Raw genomic sequence first — 27,978 nt, 5'->3', positions numbered from 1 at the left:
ATTTTTTAAAAAGGTCTAAATTGAAGTTAAGAAAAAATACTACCGTGAAGAAAATATGGTATTTTTATAGTGTGACCCTGTCTGAAGACCAAGTTTTATAACAGGGGAATAAACTTTTTCATGCAAGATCCAGTTTTGAAAATTCTTCCAAAAACACTTAAATATGTTCCGATATTTCAATATCCAAATCTCAACACTCACAGGAAATACTATTTTGCAAATATAAATAAATATATATATATATATATATATATATATATATATATATATATATATATATTACAGTGGTAAATTTCATTTGGTAGTAATTTTATATAGATTCATATTTTACTATAGTATATTCCTATAGCTGTAAATAGAGCTGGTTTAATGATTTATACAGTATTACAGTCAAGTCCAAAATTATTCACATCCCTTGCTTTCTTGTGATTTCTTTAAAAATATACAAGAAAAAACAAATCAGGTAAAAGAAGTTATAAAATTGAAAACTACATTTTTTTTTTTTACATTTTACTTTAAAAATTCACTTAAGATTGTTTATGCCCGCATTAATAAAATGAAAAAATGTTGGGCATTACAGCAATCAAACCATTCTTATAATGGCTAAGCAGCTTTCAGCATGTCATTCAATTCAATGTTAGTCACTACCTGTAAATAACAGAACATCTTAGACATATCACTGATAATTTTACAGTAAATAAAGAGGCCAAGTGGGTTAGAGATAGCATAAGTACATTTATTGTTTTGATAATCTCTTAAAAAAAAATTCAATAGTTTATAGTGGTTCAATGATTGTACAAAAGAGTAGGCCAAAATGTTCAAACTATTTGTCAACATGTGAAAAGTAATAAGGAATGTTTATTTGCAGTTATTCCTGCACATAAAGGAAACAAAGAGTTTATTGAAAGAAAATCATCTTTTATAATATGGCTCAGATTTTATGTTCAATTCTTTTTCCAACATTAAGTATTTGTGTATTAGGTATTAAGGCATATTTGCCTAAAATAAAATTAGAAAATAAAAGGAAATTTATTTATCATGTACAGAAAAATCAAAATAGGAAACAAGGTATTAAATACAACCACTATAGTCTCAGTTTGTATTCACTTTCAGCTGATAACCAACCATCTTCATTTAGTTCTATGCAAACATCTTTTCATTTCAAGTCGTTCCCAGTTTTTATAAATTACTGTGGGTTTGAAGTCACTCCAGCGGATGTGAAAATGAAAAATCATGACAGAGGATACCGAGTCACGGGTCCCTTGGAACAGAGATCATGGGTCACTGGTTTCCGGTTTCTAGAAATGGATGTGCTGAAGGCTGCAGTCGGACCCCTTCACTCTGCCCCTCGGTTTCCATTAGCATCTCTGTTGCTGTCATGTGCTGATGCTGGTCCACTCAGTCCAGTTGATCTGTTGACCTGAAAAGACTGGTTCCCTTTCCTTTCCGTCCGTCACGTTTCCCCTTTTTTTGTTGAGCCTGGGCAGAAGCATCCTGCTGCGTTTGTCGTGTCAGAAGCTCCTTGAAGACCGAGTCCATGTTATTACAGACCTCCTGAAATATGCAATAAATGGAAGCAAAGAGAAAAAGGAAATCTACCTTGTTGATCATATTTTATACCAGTAATAATTTTATTTGAAACTATTGAACAGAATATTTCACTCAATATCAATTTTCAAAAGGTTTGCATCACTCACAGCTATAAAATATATTCCTTGTAACATTTTTTTTTTAAAAAGAAGAAAAACAAACCTTATCAACTTTAACAAACAAGTCCTCCGAGGATGAATGTTGATATCTGCATGCAGAAAATAAAATAAAATAAAAACTAATACCCCACTTTCTAGGAAGAAAAAAAAATTCCATTATTGTTGATCAAAAAAAGTAAAAAAAAAAAAAAAAAGTTTCAGTTCCAGGATGATCACAGGTGTGAGTGATGTATTGTGACACCATCAACAAGAAGCCCCTGAAAATAGGCCGACAAGGTTCTAATTTTTCAAATCACACATCGACTAATGTCAAGAGAAATTACACAGCCTTTGAAGGTTTGATGAAACCAAGGTTGTTTCGTGAAACTCACACACTGAATAATGGAGATTCTGGTATGACATGGGGATGTTTCTTATAAACATCCCCATGTCATGTATTGTGACAACATCACACACCGGGGATCAGAGGTCAGTTTGAAAGCATCCAATTTATTGAAAAAGTCGTACCACCTTTTGCCGAAGAGGAAATGCTTTTGAAATGAGCATTTTACTAAAATAACAACCCAAGCCTAAAAGGAAGTGAGCAAGCTCTGGTTTCCAGACCAACAAGATTAATGAATCCAGTATAGGACCTGTGAACAAACGTTAAATGCTCTGTTTCTGAGGTAAGAAATTCAGAAGAACTTTGGAATGTGGTCCGACACCCATTTCTCAAACAGTTTTTATGCAACTAAATGCCGTTTTTTTCTAATTAAATTCTTTATTGATAATGCTAAACAATTTTAAACAGTGGACGTTATATTTTTGTAACATCAGACACTTTTTAAACAGTTCCACATTTCTTGCAGTGTTCTTAAAGTATGTGGAAATGAAAACCTTCATAAGGATTTTAAGCTTTACTCATTGTTTTCAGACGTACCGCTATTATTGAACGTAGCTGTAAATATAACCTTTACCTTTCTTCCTCTGGTGCCAAACTGCAAACCTACAAGCTACTGTCCAACATTACTGTCAAAGTAAACCAAGTGGTTTCCATAACAACAAAAGATCTAACATTAAGATGTATTCAGTTATTTTCACATTAAAATTTTTGTAGGTATTAACAATTACAGAAACATTTTTAATAACTTATGCATTTCCTTTTTTTTCCTTACACAAATAATTGTGTGTTTCTTGAATTGTATATGTTCTGATCATATTCCAGTTGATCAGAACAACTGGAATATGTTCAGATATAACTAAGTATAAATGTAAGTAAGTATATATTAATTTTTTTCAATCCAAGTATTTCATTCCTCTTTGGTCCATAGATTAATAGCAGTGTTACTTACTCTTTGCGTGAATAAGATGGAGAGAGCACTTTTTTCTGCCTGTACTGTGGTCCAACTGGAATCTGCAGCGTTAGCTTTCCGGACGCAGAAAGGACGCCCCCTGCTGGTACCTTACTGTAATCTAAGCAGCCGCTGCTGTTTGCTCTTGGACGCTCAGCCTTTGTCAGTGCAGGTGCTGCAGACACATCTGGGCCAATACCCGCCGGAAATCCCATTTCTAAATCTGTTGCAAAACAGTTTTTTTTTTTTTGTTTATATAAAAATTTCGGTTCTGAAGTCAAAATAAACGGCATACTTACCTTCTCTGCTTTGGCTGTAATCCGCCTCAACTTCTCCTTCAATAATAACCTCACTGCAAAAGAGATGAGGCCCAGACACAGAATCAGACAGTTTCACTTTTCCCCACATGTTCTGCATTCACTTCTATCTGCAACCTCAAATGTGTTTCGTTGTCTCACCAGTCGTCCTGTTCGAGAGTCATGCACTTCTCATACATTGGTCCTTGTACTTCGCTCTGACTGGGAAAAATGCTTTCATGCTGCAGGATGATGCCCTTCACCAGGGCATTGATCTGAGGCTGCACAGTTACGACTTCGTCGTCCTGCAGGCCTCTCACCAGGCTGGGGCCGAAACACACGGCCAGATTGTACGGCTGCATCATGTTCTCGTCACTGTACTGAGACACACTGCAGGCACAGAACAATGATCAAGATTATTTTTAATAAGCATCGTCAAAGTAACAAAAAATAAAATCTTAACCACAGTGCAGTGGAAGCATGAACCCAAACTGTTCTACAAGTCTGGAGGTTTTTTTTAGTTCTTGTTCATGGTCAAGTTGCTCTCGGAAGATGTTTTGCTCACATCACTGTTTTGTGGTCTAACTGACATTTTGGATGGAAAATTAGGCTAATGGAAATTTATAGATTGTGGAAACTTCCCCCGCCATGACATCTGTAGCTACCAAAATGTCTTTTTTTTTTTTTTTTTTAAAGTGTTTTCCTTCAAACTTCAATGCGTTTCTTCTACATTCGACCTCATATGACTATACTTTTGTGTGGATGAAATGTACTGCTAATGATGTCAGAAAATGTACAGCCTGCATTGGGATTATAATAGAGGCAACAGCTGCTCATAACCTTCTTATTTTATTTATTTACAATCAAGGCTTGTGGGCCACTATCTCTGAATGCAGTTCAATCAATCAAGCCTTGAAGTTGATGGGCTACAGCAGCAGAAGACCATACAGGAATGCTGCTGCAGTCAGCTGAGAGCACAATATTGAGCCCTAATGTGCACAAATTCAACAAACTTACGCAATTTATACTGTGTATTCAGTTGCAATTTCAATTAGGATCACACTTTTACGTAAAACAACCACTTTCTGCCATCGTTAATGGCAGAAAGTCCTAGCTTAGAGAAGCAACTGTTGTCGTTTTTTTAATTTGGGAAGAGACATAATTTTTTCCAAAAAAAAAAAAAAAAAGAAATTCTGCCAGAAAGATAATTTCTCAAGTCAAAGAATTGAGGTTGCCAACTTTCCTAGGATTGCCAGTCCCAGCAAAATCACTCCAAATTCAGACAATGCAATCAATGATCAGATAACTTATTTAAAAAAAACAAAAAACTTGAGCTTTATATCAGAATCCACAGGAATCAGCATGTTTAATGCTAAAGTATGTCACAGTACAATTAAAGACTGGAAATGTATGACTTTTTTTGGAAGTGGTTGCTTGAGGAAAGCGTAAAACAAATGTGTCAGTATAACCTTTCAAAGGCCGCCTCTGAATAAAACTGTAGGATCGATGTTCTTTGGACTAAAGTAACTAGAAAAAAAAAAAAAAAAGTTTGGCCGCAATATAAATATAAACATGGTAGCAGAAGACGAATGATTTGGACTAGATTTTCAGCGACACCTCCAGGGCATCCTGCAGCCACTGAGTCAACCATCAACTCCCCCGTATATAAAAAGTACCCGGACTCAAACAGTGAGGAGGCGTACATGTGAATGGCAGCAGAGAACTTTAACTTGGTGTGAAATGCTATTGAGACTTTCAGAGAGGTTTGCCCACAAACCTCAATGACCTGATTCTATGTTGTAAATAAGAGTGGACTGATGTTATCCACAATGATGTGATGGACTTAAACGTCAACTATTGCTACTCGAGGAGGTTTAAAAATATGATGCAGCATACTTAGTTTTTCCTCATGAATGTCATGACTGTAATTTGAATCATCTCCCACTTAACAGAGTATTCAAGTTAATTTTGGGCAAAAACACCAGCCGAACGGTAAGGAAATCTTTACCACAGCATTGCAGTCCTCTTATCACTTTGGTCCTTAGGGTCATGTCAGTGGTATTCAACAGAAAATGGTGACTTAATTTAAATCAGGTGCAAATGAAAACAATGGGGGAGGCAAGTGAAGCTGAGAGTATTTTAGAAACCTTTATACAAACAAAAGTAGTTCCTACTGAAGCCTGCTCTTGCATAGTATTTCATCACATTCAGAGGACTCCAAAGCACTTCTCACTACGTTCACCGATTCACACAGATTGTGGTTACCTACTGGATTGTAGCCACAGCTGCTCTGGGATACTCTGACGGACGGACTACCATGCACCTGCACCACCATCTTTTCCAATATGACGACGTGCTTTTAGGCAAGGCAGCTAACCCCGGGTCGTTTCCTGAATGTACCTCAGCAGCATATATCGGTGAGAACATCGTTAGTGTGGCCGGGCTGCATGAGATTCCAGTAGCTGGTTTCTGAGTGGCTGGTCTGACTGGAAACATGGCTTTCTGCCACAGAGCTTTGTGTGCAACAGTAAGGCTTGTGGCAAACCGTCATTGAGACTTATGACCTTTCGTGTGGTTGTGACAAAATTGGAGAAGTGCAGTGTGGGTGAACACTCAATGAGTTTTTTTTCTAAATACCAAATTTTAAAAGAACATAGTCATGTCGGTGCTTGACAGAGTCTGGCGATGTCTCAGGTGGCGTTCAAAAAGTTTGGAAACCACTAACGATCTGATTTTGCTGGCTTGTGCCCTAGTCCGAGTCGGCTTGCCGCTGCAGCCACATACAGTTTGAATTTTCAGTTTTGTTTCTCAGTTATTCTCCTCTGTGCTAGATTTTTATAGCTCCTGAAGTTGCAGTACTCACTGATGAAGGAAGGCAAAGAGGTATCTCATGACAACAATGACGGGCTCAGGGTAAGACGACACAATTGCCTTGAGCTGAGCTGCTCGCTCCGCATCGTCCTTTATCTCTAAAGGAAACGTAACGAAAGAAAGAATCAGCTGCTGTTGCTATGCATCTCCAGTCAAGTCAAACGTTTCCTCTCGCGCGAGCTCTTACGATTGCACTCCAAGAGCTGACTGGTGCTGCTGACAGGAAACAGGGGATTGTCCAGACATCTGAAGTAGAGCTTCAACACTCCCGCTACAGAGTCCATATCATATCGTCGCTCAGACAGTGGGTCCTCTCCTGCAGGGAAGGCGAGGACACACTGTCCAACATTATTAACTCTCCATAGTGAGTGAGGTTCATCCAAACAAATGCAGATGCACACACAGATCTACCTCGTTCAAACGCATCTCTTAGAACATTGACCTCCATCTGAGATCCGGGTACTCTAAAAATCCCTTCATGGTGGAGACCTGACGAGGAAAACATACGCTGCAATCATTTTTGCCCCATGAAGCAAAGACTTTATATTCCAACTGGAACAGTATAAAGAAACACAGACCATGTATGCAGCTCTAAAGGCTGATGAGCGATGAAAGCGGCTTGCTTACCGTTCCTAAAATCTTGAATACTCACCATAAAGGTTGATGAAGCGAACGCAGCTTTCCACAACATATGGTATCTGTTGTCCTGACGCCTAAAACAGGAATACATATTTCGTTTAAATGCATAAAATAACATAAGCAAATATTTAATAAATATCTAAAGTATAGTGTACATAAAATCTTTTCAAACTTCCTAATAAAAACAAAAACCGCAACCATTTCTTCCACAACACTATAAACAAACAGTAGGGCTAATTTGTGATAAAGTAGCAATATATATCACAAAGTACTAAAAAAAATAGTAATAGTGTTAATAAAATTATATAAATTAAATAAAATTACTACTACAATAATAATTGCTTGTTTTTGAAAAGCAAGCAAGAGTAAAAGATGCATCAGTGCAATGAGGAATAAGGATTCTTCTACCTTTATGAAGGACAGCATGTCTCCACTGAAAAGTTTGTGATTGTGGATCAAATTGGCACTTGAATGATTCTTTCTCATACGCAGCGACTTTCCAGAAAACCTGCAGAAGCCAATATATTGACGCATGTTTTTTTTTGGGTTTTTTTCCCCCATATTGCGCATTTCCCTTAATTTTGTACCAAGTCATCACAGGACAAATAAAAAGGAACAGAAAATGCAGAATTTGAGCTTATACCTGGGCTGATGTCCATTTGATGCTTCAGCTGAGGGGAAACAAGAGATCTTTTGAAAACGACATGACAATCCAGTCTGACTTTCAACTGCTTCATTAAACTACTCAGTCGGCAACAAAAAAAGGGAACACGATTTAAAATTTAAATGAGAAACACTGTAACAACATGCCAGTACACTGGGTCATTTACAATGGAACATTGTGTCTGCAGTTTGCTTTTTTTTTTTTTACATGAAAAATGCAGAAGTGCTACCTTTTTCTACAGCCTCTTTAAGCAGGTCATGTTTTGCTTGGAGCTTAGACACCAATGAGCTGCCAACCAGATATTCTTTTACTTTCTGAAAAAAACAAAAAAAAACAAAGAAACAATCAAACAATTATGATTGACTATTGAGTCAAAACTCAAGAGATCCCCTGAAGTGTGAATTATTCTGGTCTGCAGACTCACAGTGAAGTAGACGTTTTCTATTTCCAGTATGCTGGCCCTACGCCGCGAAACGCTGGGTTTAACATTCAGATTCTCGGTGCTGCCCACTTGAGAAGGACTGCTACCCAGGCTGGACTCCAGATCATCATCACCAATGCCGTCCAGCAGCGCGGACTTGGCTGTTGACATGCTTTTACCAGCCTATGCGACAGAGAAAACACATCAGCTCAAGCAACAGGTCATCCTGTTGAGCTGCAGGATAGAACAACAGTGATGCAAATGAGCACAAAGTAAAAAAAAAAAAAAAACTTTAAAACAAAAGAACATAAGGGGAACATGTCCATGAACAAAGATTTGAGTTACATAGGTTCCTTTTTTTTGCAAGCAGAGCCAATTTGCTTTTATAGACATCCCGTTCTAATAATGATCTATGTGGTCCGTTTATGCAAAAAGGTCTTTAAATACACAAAACCATCAAGAAACTACATTGCAGCTTTCTGAAATTAGCAAGCAAAGGTTTTCATTTCACTTCTCTAGCAAAAACAAGGGCTTTAGCAAACTTCAATGTGATTTAGAGGAATTTCTTGTGAAAAAAGCAGCACAACACGGCATGCGATTGTGAAGTAGAAGTAAACAGGGAAATTATTTAACTCCTACATAAAGTTCAGTGCAACCAACTGCCTTCAATCGATCATGTTGAAACATGCCGGTTTCGACACCTTGCTTTGGGAATTTTGAGCCACTTTCTGTTCATACCGTGCCAAAAACAATAAAACTGTATAAGGACTCATGGCAGCGGTCCAGTGCCAACACGGTAAACTATTTCTCTGTTGTTTCTATACATTGCTATGACTTATTTGGCTTTAATAAATTGGACTGATGATATTCACTCTGTTTTCTTGGTTATTTGAGATGATCACTCCCAGAAAGAGTCCAGGGAAGTGGCATTTTAAGGACTTTTGAATTATTCTTTCAATACTTATGCATATTCTTTCATTAAGCAAATACTGACGTGTCAAATTAAAGTCGTTAATGAGGTGCTAAGTTTTGTGACACGATCTTTACCTCTTCCGTTTCTTCAGTCACCGTTTTCAGCCGGGCCTGTATCTGCTTGAATCGGGTCTCCATCTCACACCTCATTTCGCACTCTGCACTCACTTCAGAAATCTGCAACATGCGAGAAAAAGTCTTCAGTCACCTCTGCTAAAAAGCAGCGGGACTAAAAACCGGCTCGAAAAAGCCGACCTGGTCTTCTTCGTGGGGCTGGTAGGGGAAGCGGAGGGGCATGGAGAAGGTGTTGCCGTGGTCCTGCAGGAGGGCGTCTCGGTCTCGGCTCTGGTCCAGTCCGGCCACAGCCTCCTGGAGCTGCTGCAGACCCGTCCTCAGGTTCTGCTGGGCCCACGACTGTCTGGACAGGTAGGCCTTCATCACCCGACCCAATGAGAAGTGGTACCCCACGTCTGCGCACTGTGGGGAAGAGGCCAAATGAGCTGCAGATGGGACTGCACATCAAGACTAAGGTGTGAAATGAAGCCCTTACGTCTATGAGCGTGGTGATGTCCTGAAGGTAGTATTTGTTCATGGAAGAGTTGGCTGCGGACAGGTTGAGGAGGTAGTCGTTCCTGGCCTTGCTGCACTTCAGCTGTATCTCCTGGACTTTAATTTGCCTCTACGCAACACATAAAAATGTGTTTCACATAAGAACACGAGGAGCCACATCGACAGAACACGCGATTCACAGGAACCATTTTCGTTTACTTTTTCTATCAACCGCTCCAGTTTTTTAGCCGCACTCTGCTTTTGCTTTTCCTCCTGCTTCTCGGCCTCCCTCAGCTTCCCCTCTGCACAAACAAACTCTGAGTGGTACTGGTGGTAAGTCCGCCATGCCTGCACAGAGGCACAAACAAGTACTTTTTGTTTTTTTCTCTCTCCCGTGTTTAGGAAACAGAAACTGTTTTAAGTGGTTGGTTGGTTTCTTTCTTACTGTCTGCAGCTCGGTGGTAACCTTGAGTAGTCCATCTTGCAGCTGAGTACAAAGGTCTCTACTCTGAAAACATAATGTGGAGACAAAACATCGCAGTTGACACCAAAACAGACGAACCAAAGCAAACCTTAAAATCTGTGAATTTTGTCACAACTACAACGAGGAGATACAGTTTATTTCAATGAATTGGACTATAACCAAAATGTTAACTTTAGTAAATCAATTTTAAAAATGAAACCGTTACAGCTCATTTCATTTCAGACACACCGATATATTTGAAGTTGCTAATTATGATAATTATAACTTACCAGAAATAAAAGCTAAATATCATGCAACAAAAAACTGAAAATATTTTAATCCTTCAATGTTCTGAACACAATCTTTGGCAAAGTCTGCTAACCTGCAAAGAGACATTACTACCCTCTACAAATGACAAGAAGGTCAGTGTTTAATGAAGCCGTCTAGCGGAATCCAAGCATATTAATGGAAAAATGAGCGGTAGGAAAAAAAAATGTGGTAGAAAAAGGTGTTCAAGCAGCTTGGATAACTGCAGATTACTAAACTTTCGGGGATTTGGATGATTTGGTAAACAGTTCCTTTTCTTGTGTTGATCTGGTGTGTCTTCTCATCCAAGCAAAACAAAACCATTACTGCAACGACATTTCTCTCTGCAGACAAGCTGCTGGGAAATGTTGGTTTTATTTTCCAGAAGCAATCAACACCTGCTCACACTTTCAGAAGTACAAATACCTATCAATTTATTTAACTGCACAGCAAACTGGCCTTAAACGCAAAGTAAAGTCGGTTTTTCATTCGATACATTTTTTTTGGGGGGGGGGGGGTATTCATTAGTTGTAAGCCAGCAAGCAAACAAACAAACAACAAAAAGTACTACTGTTCTTAAATGGGCCTGTTCCAACAGTACCTTCTTAGCCAGACGCTGTGTGTAATCCAGACAGTGCATGACTGGCGTTATGAGGAAGTTGCTGCAACTTTCACTCAGTCCGCTGTGGTCCCTACTTTCCTGGCGGGTTTGAGACAGCAGAGCCAGCCAGACCTGGGAGACGGAGACGGAGTGAGAGCTTGGCTCCTTCCTGAGAGGGAAAACGAGTTGGAGTCAGTGTGGCGCTCTCTCTCTCTCTCTCCAATGAACCGCTCGCTGCTTTTGCTAGCTCGTTACCTTTTTACCCTCAAGGTGAACCTTTCCGCTAGCTTTTCCAGGGAGCGGGAATATTCGTTTTCAATCTCGCCCCGTCGCCGCAGGTAGTCCGCCATGTCCTGCAGCTGCTGGGTCTTCTGCTCCAGCTGCGCGTCCAGCACCTTCAGCTGGTCCAGGAGCTGGCAACGCATCTCTGGAAATATTCATGGGAAGGAGAGACGAGCACAATAACCGCAAAGGCTCACAAGCAAAAAGCGAGAACGAGTGACTCATTCTGAAAGTGTTGCAAGCAGGGTTTCCCCACGACATGCTGGTCACATTCAGGAAGAGGTGCGATAGGTGTGAAAATTACTTAGATGAGTACTTTTACCTTTTATTTGCGTGTCATAGTCCACCGCTCCCACCCTCTCCTTTCGAAGCTTTACAGAAGTCATTGCTCCTCCAACAGGGTGGAATTCTGTCAAGTAAAGAAAAAAATTTTAATAAAATCAACCCATTAGCTGTGTTCACAGCAAAATTGCAACAACAAACTGCTCCTAGCATTTAGCTGGACGGACACACTGCAGCAGCCAAAAGCTATGCCCCGTTGCTGCACCAATCACACTTTTTTTTTTCTTTTTTCAGAAGATTTCACGCCCCCAGTCTTTCCAGCGACCTAAACCAGCTTCTTCCTGCCGCTTAAAGTGAGAAGAGAAGTCAAGACAACTTGTTCATCTTACTGTAACACATCGCCCTCAAAGTGGAGGCCCATGCTTTTCTGAGCGGGCAAACTGCTGAAAAGCAGCAGTTGGAGTTGGGCACAAGTGTTGCCCTGCAACACACCAGACCCGTTTGCACTGCGGGGCTTTTGCAGAAGGTGCAAAAAATAGCTCCGGCAGCATCTTAAGCTTTATCCTAAAAATAGTCTGAACCGTGAGGCAGAAAACTCTAAGGGGATGTGTGCTTCAAAGACGACAGGTGGTCGAGCAACGACGCTAAACTTTACTGATTCAGTCACTGCAAATCCCACAAGGTTTGACTCTTTTCTTGAATAACTGAATCATCACAGGGAGTTTGTGTCACAAGGTTTGGCAAGACATGTTGGACTGGGACATTAAAGTACATAATTTTTTTTAAAAAGACCAAAAGCGTTACCTTTTGGCCTGCTTTCATAAGGATGTGACAAATAAATAAAAATATAATATTCCTTTAAGCATGTGATATTTCACCATCAACCTACAAACCAGCACTTTATTTCATTTTTTCTTTTTCTTTGTTTCATTAGTGTAACAAAGTGCACAGCAGAAAGAGGAAGAACGAGGTTTTTTCTTGCTGGGTCATAAAAACTTTATACACAATCAGCAGCACATTTCTCTGCACTATTAAACTTCCCCTTTTCAAAAATCAAACGCTCTTCAGCTCTCTTTTAGCTAAAGCCTGGGCTCTATTTTTCCCCCCATCGACAATTACCAACTGACCTGCCAGGGCGACAAAATCACAGCCACAAGCTCCCCGTCCACAGGAGGAATGCCTCGTTTTATTATTTTACAACATGTGTCACCCTTTCCACATTTAGAAGTTCATTCTTTAGCTGTGCGATTCACAACTTTGTGCTGTCACCACCACCAATGTAGTTTCAATCTTACAGCAAGCATAGCTTAGAGCTTGTTAAAATAGCTGTGTGTCCCATTTTGCCACTGAAGTTTCACAGGTAACAACATGAAATCTGAAAGGGTTATAAAGCGATAACAGCCCAGAGGGCTGTGTTTGCTGCCAATAAAAAACTATAGATAGGCCATGCACTTCTCATGAGAGTTGAGCGTAGTCCGTTTTAATTTGATCAAAAGAACATTAATGAAAGGTCAAATACAACCAGGAAGAAAACAAGATTCATTACCTGTAATAGATGTGTTGACAAGCCCCTTCTCCTTACTCAAACGACTAAATAATGCCACTTAGCAGCACAGTAAACTCTGAACAGTTGTTTCACCTCCCCCGCAATTTGGACTTGGATGCTTGTGGGTGGAGCAGAACTTGTATCTCTGTGACTCTTTCTCTCCCTTTCTCACAGACGCACACACTTGCTGTTGTGCAGCACTCTCTCTCTCTCTTTCTCACCCAGCAGCCTTCATCTCGCTCACACATGCAGCCTGAAGCATCCTCGTGTGATTGTGCAAGTGTGACAAGCTAAGAAAAGACAACCTTTTAGAGCCAAGCCCTTCCTCTCTTTCTTTCTCATTTTGCCTTCTTGAACGCTTCAGGCTCCAATCACACTCCAGCTGTTGCCATTGATTAATTCCCTCCTCAGAGGTGTGGTGTCAGTGACTGGATGCAGTCAGGTTTGGGGTTCAGGTAAGAGGGGGGTAGGGGGAAAGCAAATCAAAAATAAATAAATAAGAAAATAAAAGACAAAGAGCAAAGGGAAAAAAGGGAGTGTTCTCTGCACAAGGGTTAAAATATTTAGTCATTTTTTTCCCCACAAGGCATCAGATGAAGAAACCACAGATCAACTTCTCCTTTTAAATACATTCAAACATGTACATTATGTTAGATATATTTATGTCCATGACAGAAATAGAGAAAAGCTATGAAGGGAGGAAAAAAAAAAACAGAAGTCAAGAGTGATGGTGTTAAACTGTAACAGCTAGCAGTCAGTGAGTGCAACCTCTCATTGAGGTTTGAGCCCATAAAGTGATGATTGGTCCGGTAAAGAGAAAGTCAGACGAGTGCAGTAGACTGAAGACAAACCAGCACCTTACAGAACAGTTTAAATTAAACTCGCCACAGAGTCAAATAGGTGTAATTTGAGCCACTAAAATATTGTCAGAAGACAGATGGACTTTGTAATGTCTGCTCCAGTTCTGACCAGCATTGTTAAGGTCTGCACATATTTTTTCCAAGGACTGAGAAGTGTTTTTGTTCTGTCTTCCAGGACTTCCACATCCCTGGTCAGGTTGTTCTCTCAGTTTTTTTGTCATGACATCCTGCAAGCAACACACGCTCAAGTTAGAGCACTGATGTGTTAACAACAGCAGATTGTCTGTACTGATAAAGGACACTTAAGTGAAATCTGGTGTGAACGAAAACAAGTTTCTCGCATGCAAAAAAAAAAAAAAGCAACCGCTCTCTTTGGCTGTTTAGTACTAGCTTGAGCTAACTGTGCCAGCATAGCATTTCTCTTGCACAGATGCATTCCTTTAGAGAAATTGTTTCTTTGTATAACACAAGTTATACATAGAACTCGGGGTCACTTCCAGTTTTTAGGAGAGGGACTGCTCAAATTTTCATATATTTATTTAAAGCTGAAGATTTTATGATTTCTGTAAAACAGCTACTTTTGTGAAAGGTCACTGCACGAGTTGCATGCCTCTGCCACGTACCTCTCTTTTGGCCGTTTCCTTCCTCAAACGTTCAGTTGGATGGTGTTGCACAAGCACATTAAAATTCCCCTGCACAGACACTTTATGGTCAGTGTGACAAAATACATTTTTAAGTTCTCATCTCTATTTTGATTTAATGAGTAGTCTCTTTTTTAACTTCCAAACAGACACTTTGCTGCAGTTTTTAGCCCTGCTGTGACCTAAAACAGAGTTTGGTTGTAGAATTAATAGACCTGTGTTTAGGAAGTGTTGCATCTATTTAGATTACATTTTTTTATTGTCAAACTTGACAGCTATCCAATTAATCTTTGTGAGATTTGTTGAGACGACAGTGATTTTTTTTCTCTCCAGAATGCTACCACTAGGAGTCACCAAAATGAATCCACTCACACATATTTTTCTTAACCTATGCTTTTCCTGCTCTCAGATGTTGCCTCGCTCAAAGACAGTGTCCTGGTGAAATCACCGCTCTGCAGACCTTTTTATGAATAATTTGCATGTGCTTCTTGCTCCTCTGTCAGTGTGTACTCAAGGTACTCCAGCTTCTAACACTCCAGAAACATGCATAATGCAATGCCTTGCTAAAATATTCTTTTTGACCCAGCCTAGTCCAACAGACTTACAACAAACAGTATGAGGCTGTGGAGATGCTTCTTCTCGGCAAGGGACAGAAAAGTTGACAAGAAGATGGAAGAGTGTCCATCGCTGGTCCTCAGGTCTTAAATGCGTCAAACCTTCAATCTGAGTCACTGCTCATGTGTCTTGTTTTTTTTTTTTATTTCTCCAGGACTCCAAGTTTGACCCTTTGCTCCGGCTTAGGATCAGTTTTCAATTGCCTACATCCGGCAATAAAAATATATGATATTCTAAAATCAACTTTGTATTTGAAATTTATTGTCGATGTGCTCAATCTCTTAATAAGCAAAACAAATCCACAGCATAACACAACCTCTTGAGTATCAAAATTAAATACTTTTAAAACATACTTTGATATATTGCATCTGTACACCTTTTCAGTGGAGGCAACTAGTTTCAGTGTGCAGTTCTCCAACTCATACTAAAACCACCTGCAGTTGCAAAGCATGAATGGTTTATGGCATGCACAGACATTTGCAAAGCTCAAATTTATTAGAGCTCTCTGCAATAGGGTACTTAGAAAGGGAGTGGGAAATGGCTTGTTTTATACATTGAAATCACAACTGGACACCGCTCTGCTTTTACACAAATTTATTTTGATCGATGACCTGATTAAAAAAGGAGCACTGCACCCGCTGACCATTTTTTGTTGTGTTAAACTGTGTATTTGTAGAATAAAAAAAAGCTTTCTCTTCTTACAACAATAGGGAAAATGCCAAATATTAAAGAAAATTACTGTAAAACTTAAGTTTTTTTTCCTCCAACAAATTAAGAGACCAACGGTCATTTTGAATTACAGATATTTTGGACTTTCAAGAAATCATCGATCAAGTAAAAATGCTTCGACCAATAAGTTTAGTTTAATTTGGATAACACATTGACTCAACTCTGTTCATCACAGCAGAGGGAGAGAAAAAAAAAAGAGACGCAGCTTTGATAGTCAGATAGCCAGCCTTCAAAGTCAGAAACAGCTGCAAATTGCGATAAAAATGGATGCTTTAAAAAATGTCAAGAACTGCGGCGTCATTGTGAGTCAGAAGAAGAATCTTTAACGTCTGTGCTTTCTGTTGCCTCGCTGACTTCACTCAACTCTTTGCTCTCTCCTCCACTGTCTCTCTCGCTTTCTCTCTCTTGGTCGCCGGAGCCTGATGGGCTCTGACCAGATGTTGCTTCTTGACTCGACACGCGCACGCCAGGCTTCCTCAGCTGCATGAGAATGACAAAAAAAAGAAGAAGCTAAATTTACACACACACACACAAAATGTATCTCAATTAAGAGCAAATAAAGGAATGTCAAAGAAGTAAAAAGGAGGACATTTACAGATTCTAATTCACCTCATCGGCCATGTGAGCCAGGTCTCTCTTCATGGCGTAGGCATCTTCTCCGTCTGCGTAATATTTTGGTTCGACTTCACTGATTCTGAAGAGAGACGAGATAAAACTTTACCTTATATAAAGTCAAATTCAATAAATTATATTCTTGAAGGACTTATTTATTGCAGTAACTTAATTCACCAAGTGAAACAAATAAATAATAATTACACTGTGATGTTTTAAAGCCTTTCTTCCCGACAGTTATGATTTTCTTTGTATACATCTGACAAAAACATTTAAAGTTATAGAATTGTTTTAGCCCAATAAAAAAATTTGAAGACAAAAATGTGTGCTTAGTAATAATCACATAAAAAATTTATTTTCTAAGGCTTAATATTTGACATGACATAAACAAACTTACTGAAACTTAAGGGTGTTGGAGTACAGGTGTAGAGCTGCTCGGTTGCTGCAGTGGGGAAAAAACAAACAAACAAACAAAAAAAAAACCATCAGTAATGTTCACAATCTGGAAGAAAAAAAAAACCTTATCTACATCTGACCATAAGAAAACGAGTTTCACTGCCACCCTGTCACCTTTTGCGAACGTGAAGTGAGACATATTTAGCGTTGAAGTTTTCTATCATGGCCCGGCTCGCCTGGTCCATCAGCTTCTGGGCCAGACCGAGACGTCTGTGGGATCGCTTCACTGCCTGCAAGACGTAAACCAGGTCACACACAGATTTATCAGTGTATTTATAGAATCAGGAACCTTTATGCAGACTCACCAATGAAGTAATATGTCCATGAGGTACATCATCAGGGTCCTCCTCCCTAAAAAAAGAAAAGTCAGTTTTGATGAATGAATTTTACAGCCAAATTCAGTTTGATTCAGGATCTGCACAACACCAATATTTACCATTTGCATAATTTTTTTTTAACATACCGGATGAGGTATGTGCAACTTTGCCACTGCAATTTTAGCATTCGCTCTATCGTCACACATATCAAAAATAAATCCCTGAAATCACTGTTTCAGTTTATGAGCGGATTTTCTGAAATTTATATTTTTATATTCTAATTTACTCAGATGCATCCATAATTGTGGTCAAATACTCACATTTTTGCCAGCACATATCCAACAATTTTACCATTTTCGTCCTCAGCTATATAGGAGAGCTGAATGAAAGGAAGACAGAGAGTGAAACAAACGGTCAGGCTTTTAGGACAAAGTAGCACAGGCGAAATGAGACAGAAGGAGCACCTGAGGCCAGGATAATCCGTGATAGAAGTAGTATTTCATCTGGTAGTTTTCTGGGAGACACAACAGGTTACAGTGCTGCATGTTCATAAGGTCCTCCGGCTGAAACAGATAAAACAACCACCGCAAAAGTCCATCACAAAAGGGGGAAAAAACAACCGATATTTGCAAGAGCAGCAGTTAGCTTAGCTTTAGCAGGTAGTAAAACAGCGTGGCTGACATGGGATTTCTGTGTGCTTACCCTTGCGTTTCGTATATTCATTTTGTTGTTTGAATTTTAATAAAACTTCCGAAAAAAAAGTTTTTAATTTACACGGTTTCCAATAACCGTTAAAAAACAAACTACACGAGAGAATTTAAAAGACCCGGCGCACTTACTAACTGAATCAAACAGCTAGCATGAAATGAAGGAGGAAAGACGTAAACACTTCCGGTGAAAATGTGTCACGACTTCACAATAAAAGCCTTTAATGGACTTTTATTTTATTGTAGCAAATACCAACAATTTATGGTGAGGTAACTTTGTAGATTTCCATGATTCCTTATCTAATGTGTCTAAAAGTAAATACAAAGACAAAAACGATCAAAAATATTACAAACTACAAATATTTAAAACGAGAGTCTATAAGAGAATATACAACATTATTTAACTTTACAGAATTGCTTTTCTTTCCCATTATACATTACCTACGAATATTTTTGTTTTAACTGAACGCAGACAACAGAATAAGAATAAATAAAATGGCATGAGATGAATCATCATAGTGTTCCCCGGATCGGCAGTTTGAAATGTCAGATCTTAAAACTTTTAGATGACTCCATCTTTTCACCTTCTGACCCTAAAAATAACATTGGAAAAGACTTGTGTCCCTGTCTATTATTTGCAATAAGTCAACTCAAAAGGTTCTCAACATTTTCAACATATATCAATTCTCAATAGTTGTTTCAATCATTTGTAGGACCTTTGGTATGAATGTTATTGTTCTCATCAGTTTTGTTATTTTTTTAAAACTGAACAGGAGCACAAGAGAACAACCTGTCAATTTGTGATCCTATTAACTTTGGGAGCTCCTGTTCTATACAATAGCTGAAAGCAGACACAGCCCACTTCAGGCATTTCAAATGAGAAAAATCTAACTAATAAGTTATAAACAACCCTAAATATATATTGGAAAACATATTAAGAATAAATTTGAACATAGCTGAAACATTCAAGTAACATAGCAATAAAGTTAAAGAAAACATTTTAAAACTTAAAATGTTATATATATTACAATTTTGCCACTTATGATGAGAAATAAATTAGGACACCCACATATATTTACGTCATCCTTAAAAGGGTAAAATTACGCACTAGTGTGTGACATCAGATGCACATCATGAGAACATTTTTACTCAGCACTTTGAAGAAGGTTTGCTGACTGTCGAAATGAGATGTGAGATCATGTATAGGCTCAAATGATTTCGTATTTACAACATACTTTCCGTTATTACTGTCATGTAATTAGTTATTACACTTTTCTTAGCATGCTTAGGCCTGATAAACAAGCAAATAACATTTTCCAAGCGCTCAACCTACAGGGACACGGTCCCTCAGGTAAACTTCCGTCCAATCAGCAGCTTTATGCAAATGAAAGCTGCAGGTGCCATGAGGGAAGGGAGCGGTGAGGCAATGTTCGAGCGGCAGCGACAACATTTCAGCGTGAATTTTATCCAGATCAAGATGACAACCTTTCTGACTCAGTGACATCTGTGACACCAGACAAAAGAAGTCGGGCTATTTTCTGATTGTCGACTGAATTCGGATTGTTGGCACCGACCTGTTGTTGTTTTCTCAAAAGGGTGAAAGTTATGCATACAAACGGCGGTCGGCAAAGAGTTACTTGTGGACATTTCGGTTGAATGAAAACCCAGATGGAGACCGACCTGAGACTGGAGTCAAGTTTGTGGGTCGGGAATAAGAGATACCTGGCTGTCCTGACAGGCTGGCATCTCAAATGGACCGAGGCGGACAAGAAGAACCGTGATAAGAAAGCAGGTGAGTGATCCTGTTGCTCTGAGCCAGGTGACAGAGACCGTCGCCTTAACAACCTTTACAAATCAAATCCAAGAATAAACAGTTATATCCTATTTAAAATTGTTGTTACTTATAATACTTCACTATTAGTCTTGCAAACACTTAAAGGTTTTACACTGACAACAGGTTTTACGGTGCAGGCAGGGAGTGCTTTCATTAAGTCCTTTCAAAAACGTGAAGAACAAGCTGAGCAGCACCAACATGTCATAAAACAAGTTTACTGAAAACAGGCTGGAAAACACACACGCGCGCACGCACGCACGCACGCACACACACACACACACACACGCACTCACACACACACACACGCACACACGCACACGCACACACACACCTACATGACCTTAGGTTGATATAGGCTGTATATACAACAAGATATCCGGCAGTTATTGAATATCACCCATTATTATTATAATAAAAAGAACTAATTCCAGCCAGAGAAGGGGAAAAAAAGAGAAATGTGTGGTGGTTTCTCCCTGAACACATCCCAATCCAGGTCAAAAGCAAGAGACAAAAAATTCGTAGAAATCCAGTCCTTATAATGCTGCACAAACTTATGCATCCGCCCATCCACACACATTCCAAAACAGAAAAAGCATGACAATAATAATATAAGAGAAATATATAATTAAATAAGTAATAAAAAATGAAATAAAGAAATAAAAAGGGCCTACAAATAATTTAATTTGCATCTGTATCAGGGAGCAAAACAATGGTGGCAACTAAAAATGGGAAAGTTTCACCAAGTTTCCATAAATTGCCCTTAGGCAAGAATCTGAGTTTTTCCATTTTCAGGTTTCAGAGAGCTTCCCTCACCCAGTGTTCATGAGATGGAGAGACGCTCAGTTTCCACTTTAGTAAAATAAGCCATGGTGATTTAATGTACATTAGGAAGAACTATCAGCCTGTCCAAATGTGAAAAAGCCCTTAATTAAAACACAAATTAAACATGATTGATCTAATTTTTTGGTTCAGTTTCACTAGTCTTAACATTACCCTCTTACTGTCTGGTCTATAAACTTATTTACTTGAACAGATCCTGTATAACAACATCAGGGGTCATAAACAGCAACACATTATGCCCCCCATCTAAAAATCATCTATTAGTCTGAAAAGGACTATGAAGCCCTGTATTGTGGCTGAATAACAGCAGAGTGGGGTAAAATTCCTTCACAGCAATTTAAATGATAATTTCAACAATGAGTGTCAATAGCAGGTGTTAGACTGAGGGGCTTTTCCCCCTAATAAAAATAAAATAAACATTGGAAAACAGTTTTTGTACTTTATCTAATTAGGTTTGTGTGATTTTGCGATTTGCTTGAAACAACTGAAAGGGACAAAAAGGCAAAAGCAGAAGAAATCTGTAAGGGAGAAATAATTTCTTTCATAAGCTTTTACGGAAAAATGAAAAGATAAACTTCTGTCTGCAGAAGATTTAACCTAAAACAAAAAAAATCAACATTATTTAACACAATACAAAGTTATTATAATTCATGCAAGTCAAAAATCAATGGGCTTCTTGACTTATTATTATTAACAAGTAGAGTGAACAACACTGACCTAATCCGTTGTGTTTATGCTGGTCAGGCAACATGCACTGCATGCTGTTTAAACAAACAAAGGCTCAATTCTAATCATGTTTATCTAGCATACACCAGGAAGGCACTCAGACCAGCACAACTCCTATGAAAATGAAGTGGCTTGACAGAATCGGCTTTCATTACAATCACACTGTCGTTTTTCCAGTATCCATTTTGCAACAACGTAGTAAAATCCAGGACGTAAATACCTAAATGGAAAACATCCGTATTTAATGCTCCTCATTACAATGAGTTTGAGATCCGTTTGGGATTTTCCTCACACCCGTCCTGTCACACAGTTTCAGTTCCTGTGGCCGAGGTGGTTGGAGTGGAGGAGGGCCGGGTGGAGGTCCTGCCTCACAAGTCTGTGGAGGACACAGACCGAGACTTCACAGGTATAAACACTCGTTACACAGCCACAATTTAACTATAACATGTATACTGTAATCAGATCTGTTGTTTTAGCCTGTTATCATAGTAGCGGTTACATAATGCCGCGGATAAAACATTTATTTACTGATCTGTCTGCAGTTTTCTACGTGAAGCGTAGCAACAGCAGGACGTCCTCTGGGCTGCTGTGGAGACTGGGCCGGACCCAGTTCACCTGTCCCAGCCGTGTCCTCAGAGACCAGTGGACGAAACACCTACGGACAGCCCTAAAAACACACAGTGAGGGGAGATTTTCCATTTAAATTGTTGCTGAATCCCCAAGCCTGTAGCTACTTGTAACATCCTAAATGTGTTTTTCAGGTCCCCTCCGTCCACACAGGCTGCTGGTTTTCATCAACCCGTTTGGAGGAAAGAAAAAAGGAAGGCAGATCTACCACTCACTGGTTGCCCCTGTGTTTGAGCTGGCTGGCATCAGCTCCCATGTAATAGGTAAACACTGTTATTGATAAAGTTCATACCCCTTCAACTTTTCCCCCATTTTGTCACTTTACAATCTCAAGCTTTATATGTGTGATAAAATCGAGTGGTTAACAGCTCAAATCTGTTGACAGGAGAAGTAGATTTATTTGAACTATATCAATCTATGAACCTTTGACCCTGCCACTCTCTTAATTTTTTTAATTTAAATAGTTTTTCTATGCCATGCAACAGACTGGATGGATGGATGGATAGTTTTTCTATCAGATAACTTCCCCAAGAAGTTATCTGATAGACACAGAAGTTTGTGCTTTGACGTGACAAAAATCTGTATCTTTTAATCTGTCCTCTGTCTGACCTTAACTCCTAAACCTGTTTTCAACTGCTGCATTTTTCTTTTCTTTTTTTTTTTTTTTTTTTCCGTTTTAGTGACTGAACGAGCCAACCAGGCCAGAGATCACCTCCTTAAGAAAGACCTGACGGGCTTTGACGGGTGAATGCCGTCAGTATTTTGATGTGTGGTGGGAGGTCGTTACAAAGGCTTCACAGAAACTCTTGTGTTTGCTTTTGACAGTGTGGTGTGTGTGGGCGGCGATGGCATGCTCAGTGAAGTACTTCAGGGTGTGATTGGGAGGACGCAGCAAGAGGCAGGCCTTTGCGAGAACGATCCTGCGGTCACTCTGCAGCCCTGTCCGCTCCACATTGGGATCATCCCTGCAGGTAATTGCTGGAATGTGCTCATAAAGTCAGTGTGCGTTACAGATGTTAATCCAAAAAGCTCATTCCTGGTTGCCTTACTGTATAGGCTCCACAGACTGCGTGTGCTACGCCACAGTGGGGGTGATCGACCCCGTTACCTCAGCTCTGCACGTCGTCATTGGTGAGGAAAGGTTTGCGTTAAAAGAAACCCCCCGTCCTGTCAAATTTTAGCCCAGCTTAAATAATTCTGCCATCTTTCAGGAGATTCTCAGCCTCTGGACGTGTGTTCAGTTCACCACGGTCCCGGTCAGGTGCGATACTCCGTGTCTCTGGTGGGCTACGGATTTTACGGCGATGTGCTAGCCGAGAGCGAAAAACACCGCTGGATGGGGCCCTTCAGATACGACTACTCAGGTCTAACAGAGATCCTTAGTGAAGAGAACAAAAAAAAAAAGATTGCATAGCCGAATTAAAAGAGCTCTGTTTTTCATCTCCTCATGGAGGCTGATTGCTGCAACCTGACCACTACTTCCCTTATAGAGCATTTTATGCAATACATCCGCTATGTTCTCGCTTTCATATTTTTCTTGCGCTATGCAATTCTTCTCGTTTATTTAGGTGCAGTGGTGTTTCTGAGCAACAGAAGCTACAGGGGGACAGTGCAGTATCTGCCAGCTGACCCACTGATGTCCAGCCCAAGAGATAAGACTCGCTGTTTGTCCGGGTAAAACACCAACTTCTGTTAGACAATTATATGAATAATTACATGCAACGTTTTAATAAAGACGGAAAGTTACAGTGGTTTGACACTTTAAAACATTGAAGTAATTGAGCAGTAGTTGTGTTACTTTCTGTTGTTTAAAGAAATAAGTTCTCAACTGAACACTGTTAAAACATGCAAATCGTTATGCACAAATACATTATGATACCCTTTTTTTTTTATCAGAAAATTATCCAAAAGGAGGCATTTGAAAGTGCAGAGATAATGATGCCTTGTTGAAATCATGATGCATTCACAAAGCTGTTCAAATTTCAGGCTGTTGGATGTGAAATGTTTGAAATTTTATTCAATCATTTCAAAACTTCTGTGACAACCATCCTCTTTAATTCAAGTGGGAAACAAATGCATTTATTAGAGGAAACAATCTAAGAAAAAGATGCAATAACCTGATTGCATATGTATACATACACCCTGAAGCTATTTGCTTAAGCACCTTTTGACTCACTTTCAGTAGTCAGTCCTTTTGAGGTAACGCCTGTTATAGAAAATGGGATTATTAACTGTAAGTAAAGTTGCAGTTACTCTAAGTTTGGCTTTCTCTTTTAGTCATGGTCATTTGCATCCTTTTGCTTAATCTGCAGTTTGCAAAGAGGCTGCGAATTTGTTATGCGGGGAAAGGAAGCAAAATGCATGATGAAGGCGGGAAGCAAAGTGGTCATTTCTCTAAAACTGATGAAAAGAATAGACTGAAACTGGTCAAGATGGCCACCAAAAGCAACACTGAAAGAGCTAAAGAAAATATTAACAAGATTTGGTTTTATTGTACATGTGACAACTTTCCATATGTCTGGTCTGAGTAGTTTCCAAAGGAAACAGACATGACTACATTTTTCCAGAATGTTATTGGAGAATGTGAAACCCGAGGCGTCTGAGCCAGAAGATAAGCTTAGCATAAACGACGCATCACAAAACAAACATCCCACCCAAAGTGAAACATGGTGATGGCAGCATCATTGTCTGGGGTTGTGCTTGTGAAGGTGGATGTAGTTATGAGTGGTTATTAGTAACAGTCTGTGTTGACCCAGAGCTTTAGACTCACGATGAAGTCTGATTTTACTTATTTGTTTTGAAGCATGCATGCAAATCGACAAAATAATGATGGCATGAGAGGAAAATGGAAGATTTGGAACCCTGCCTCCTGAACTATAGTCAACAGAATATCTGCTTTAGGCTGTGAACATCACTTGTCCTCACAGAAAGTCATATAGTATTGGAAGCAGGACACCCAAGAAGAAAACTGAATGCGAAAAGATAAAAATCAAATTAAAGGTGAAGTCACCTATTTTACCAAGTTATTGCAGCTTTTTTTAATATGATTTTTTAAAATTATTTTTTATTTCTAACAAATGTTTGTTTTTAAGTTAAATTGTAAAGGATTACTCTACATTCTATTTGGAAAATATGATAACATTTTTTACTCTGCAAAACCCTGGCTTTTGAACTAGGGTGTACTTACTTTTGAGCACCGCCGTACCTTCCCTTCTGCCTTTGTGTGCGTCCTAATCTAAGTTATCTGAGAATGTGGATGGTGATGATTTGTTGTAACACTAAACTCCTTTAATTAGAAGATTAGAAAGCATGCATGTGGTCTGTGGACGAAAAAATAAATAAATAAATAAATCGCCCAGAGTCTCAGCTTGGGACATTGTAACTGCTACCACCTGTACCTGGGACTCAGGTGTTGGGTGCATCTTAAGGAGGGTGGGAACTATGACAGTAGGAACTTGATCTAGATGAAATGTGAGACTCGGCCTCGTGTTGGGCTCGGGGTATCCACTTCAGCCTTTGTCTAAGCAAGCGGGCTCTGGCTGCCAGCAAATTTTTTAGGACGGCTTTTATGAGCAGGCATCAGACTTTAAGAGCTCTTTAAAACTCTCAGTGTGGTTATGTGTTTTCTAGGTGTGGTGTTTGCGCCAAAAGCACCGAGCGACTTTTCACAAACTCCTCCGATTCCGGCTCCCTGTACAGCTCCAACTCTGGTCCGTTCAGTAAAGACTCGGAAGGTAAAAAAAAAAAAAAAGACAACAATATTGTTTTACACCATGTAGTGACAGTCAGGTTTACTGAAAACGTACTGACCCCTGTCATTATTTAAGTTATCTTTATATATTGCGTAAATATATTTACTTGTACAGCCATATTTAACAAATTAAAATGTGTTTTAGTGAGGCTCATTTTTCAAAACAACCTCTAAAGCAGCTATTTTCATCAAGCTCACATTTCTTGATTTTAATCTCAAGAGTTGTGGTTTCAATATCTGTGGACAGAAAATTATGATAACAGAAATGAAGAATTACAAACAATCTGTCTGTAATCAATCAATGCAGTTCACATAGGGAACAGAGTTAGTGAAATAAGGGAATTTATATCTAAAAAAATATTTTGAAAAAAGCTGGAAAAATCTGACTTTATAGTGTGCACTCTCAAAGTAAGAATATTTTTTTATTTATTATTTCATACCCTCATGTTGCAGCATGTCATGGATTTACTCCGGATCATGTTGTATTTGTCAGACTTACACATCAGAGTCACAGTGACGACCTAATTCTGCTTTGGACAAGGCGATTGGCCTGTGGTCCAGCTGCTGTGCAAGTTAACCAATCAGATGTTAGGATCTCTTTTACAAACTAGTGTTACTGTGTAATGAAAATTATGGTAATAATGAAATACTGAATGACCATTTAAGTTATAACATGTAATTAAATAAAATGAACATGAAAAAACTCTTTTGACTAATGAGTAATTTTACATAAATTTACTTTTTGCATTATTATACTTTTGCTATCTTTTCAAATACATGAAAGGATGACATTATCCAATAAAATCCCTCTAAATATTTTTTTCTGTTTTGTTTTTTGCTGCATATTATAATTTCTTATAAGGTCTTGAACCACCCACAATATTGTTTTTAATAACTACACCTACACTTTGAAACAGTCCATCGGTATTTTTAAGTTGTTTTGTGTTATTTATGCTGTACAGATTAATCATGGTAGGATGTCGCTTGAAACTATAGAATCCTGTCTTTTTGTTTTTCTCTTTAGATGAGTGGGTCAGTGTGGACGGCAGGTTCAAGTCTGTGTCTCTCACATGCATGTCCAGCTCGTGTGCCAAAAGTCCTCTGGGTCTCTCTCCCTCTGCCCACCTGGCTGATGGAACAGGAGATCTCATCCTGGTGTGGGACACAAACCCCTTGGGATTCCTTGCTTTCCTCTACAGGCACACAACCGCCCAGGACCAGGTATCACGTTTTCCATGTGTGGAAACGAGTTTCGGCAGACATTTAAAAAAGTGTGCCAACCCATTGTTTCCACTTGTTCTCCTAGTTTGACCTGCCGTTCGTGGAGGTCCATCGTGTGAAGGCGGTGCGCTTCGCTCTGGCGGGAGGAGGAGAGGAAGCCGAGGACAGTGAAGGTCTGCGTGGTGCGGTGGATGGAGGAGATGGAGGAGATGGAGCATATGTCGAGAATGGAAGCATAGCTGGATCCCAGCAGCACCTGGCAGCGGGAGCAAATGGACAAACGATGACATGTGAGGACAAAACTATGAGCCCCTTCACGTGCGGCCTCTGCTGCAGGAAAGCTCCCGCTGTGTCAGTCTGGAACTGTGATGGAGAAATTCTGCCTTCCCCCGAGATTTGCTGCAGGTAAGTAAGTCATCATGGTGTGTTCTTTTGTCCCGCCTGTCAGATTTATGGTTTGCTCTCTCCAACACACGTCAGAAAGAAAAGGCCTGCGAAGCTGTTTCTTGTTACAAGTACTAACTACCTTTCGCCTTTTGTTTTGCCGCCGGTCTCAGGATTCATGGCCAGTTGGTGCGTCTGTACGCCAGGGGCATCGAGGACGGGACTTTCTTAAAAGACTGCACCGAGGAGAGGGACGAGTGCAACAGAACATGCATACCACCCAGATGAAATCTGACAAGCAATTAAAAAATATATATATCCGTTTGTTGTTTAAAGGTTTTAAAAATTGATAACACTGCAGCAAGTCCTGCAGACTTGCATTGCCAAAGAGTTTCTTAAGCTTCAGGCACTTCAATTCATACTTTGTCACTGTAATATTTGGAAGATAAATATTTATTCCTAAAGCTCTGTATGTTTATGTTCATTTGTCATCTTCCCTCCATGTACAAATGGTGGAAAAAGTTTTTTGCTTTGAAAATGACATTAACCTCTTACTGTACACACGATGTTTTCTGCTTTTGATCCGTTTTTGTCCGTTTCAGAGAATTAAGACGAATGTTGATGGAGTTTAAGCTACAAATATATGAAATTAAAAAAGGCATTATTTAAATTTTTTTTTATTAGTGTCAATAAAAGCAGCAACAGTTTCCCATGATAAAGAAGAAG

The 27,978-nt window shown here is 39.3% G+C and overlaps 3 protein-coding genes across 7 annotated transcripts; 1 reads left to right on the top strand and 2 right to left on the bottom strand.

Moving 5' to 3' along the window:
- Positions 1-620: 620 nt before the first annotated feature.
- arhgap4a (Rho GTPase activating protein 4a) lies at positions 621-13,308 on the bottom strand. Of its 4 annotated transcripts, none has more exons than XM_081608984.1 (22): positions 12,933-13,308; positions 11,427-11,513; positions 11,078-11,249; positions 10,823-10,991; positions 9,898-9,960; positions 9,672-9,800; positions 9,454-9,582; positions 9,159-9,380; positions 8,979-9,080; positions 7,935-8,114; positions 7,740-7,824; positions 7,490-7,517; positions 7,255-7,354; positions 6,860-6,920; positions 6,619-6,696; positions 6,395-6,523; positions 6,200-6,305; positions 3,499-3,726; positions 3,340-3,392; positions 3,041-3,263; positions 1,753-1,843; positions 621-1,554 (listed from the first exon to the last, which is right to left on the bottom strand). In XM_081608984.1, the coding sequence occupies exons 2-22, from the start codon at positions 11,488-11,490 to the stop codon at positions 1,399-1,401; spliced, it is 2,568 nt and encodes an 855-aa protein (XP_081465110.1). In that variant the 5' UTR covers positions 11,491-11,513; positions 12,933-13,308; the 3' UTR covers positions 621-1,398. The 4 variants fall into 4 exon arrangements, with proteins under 4 accessions (XP_081465110.1, XP_081465108.1, XP_008411816.2 ...); XM_081608982.1 differs by lacking the exon at positions 12,933-13,308 and adding an exon at positions 11,776-11,884; XM_008413594.2 differs by lacking the exon at positions 12,933-13,308 and adding an exon at positions 11,776-11,883 and having other exon boundaries at positions 1,753-1,798.
- Positions 13,309-15,627: 2,319 nt separating this feature from the next.
- On the bottom strand, positions 15,628-18,047 carry naa10 (N-alpha-acetyltransferase 10, NatA catalytic subuni). 2 transcript variants are annotated; one of them, XM_017305997.2, is made up of 8 exons: positions 17,865-18,047; positions 17,627-17,725; positions 17,483-17,541; positions 17,151-17,196; positions 16,960-17,075; positions 16,787-16,831; positions 16,373-16,471; positions 15,628-16,257 (listed from the first exon to the last, which is right to left on the bottom strand). In XM_017305997.2, exons 1-7 carry the CDS (start codon positions 17,883-17,885, stop codon positions 16,378-16,380), a joined length of 480 nt encoding a protein of 159 aa, XP_017161486.1. In that variant the 5' UTR covers positions 17,886-18,047; the 3' UTR covers positions 15,628-16,257; positions 16,373-16,377. The 2 variants fall into 2 exon arrangements, with proteins under 2 accessions (XP_017161486.1, XP_008411813.1); XM_008413591.2 differs by having other exon boundaries at positions 16,387-16,471.
- A 1,028-nt stretch (positions 18,048-19,075) lies between these two features.
- On the top strand, positions 19,076-27,922 carry LOC103467319 (ceramide kinase). Its single transcript, XM_008413592.3, has 13 exons — positions 19,076-19,661; positions 21,580-21,675; positions 21,812-21,949; positions 22,031-22,159; positions 22,577-22,640; positions 22,722-22,867; positions 22,953-23,027; positions 23,108-23,260; positions 23,465-23,570; positions 25,527-25,630; positions 26,672-26,868; positions 26,954-27,273; positions 27,426-27,922. The coding sequence occupies exons 1-13, from the start codon at positions 19,526-19,528 to the stop codon at positions 27,538-27,540; spliced, it is 1,779 nt and encodes a 592-aa protein (XP_008411814.2). The 5' UTR covers positions 19,076-19,525; the 3' UTR covers positions 27,541-27,922.
- Positions 27,923-27,978: the final 56 nt, after the last annotated feature.

The sequence above is a fragment of the Poecilia reticulata genome, chromosome 7 (genome assembly GCF_904066995.2).
Source record: "Poecilia reticulata chromosome 7, P_reticulata-male-v2, whole genome shotgun sequence".
Lineage (NCBI taxonomy): Eukaryota > Metazoa > Chordata > Actinopteri > Cyprinodontiformes > Poeciliidae > Poecilia > Poecilia reticulata.
Note: the sequence above shows the minus strand (reverse complement) of the source record. Positions and strands in the feature narration are given on the sequence as shown.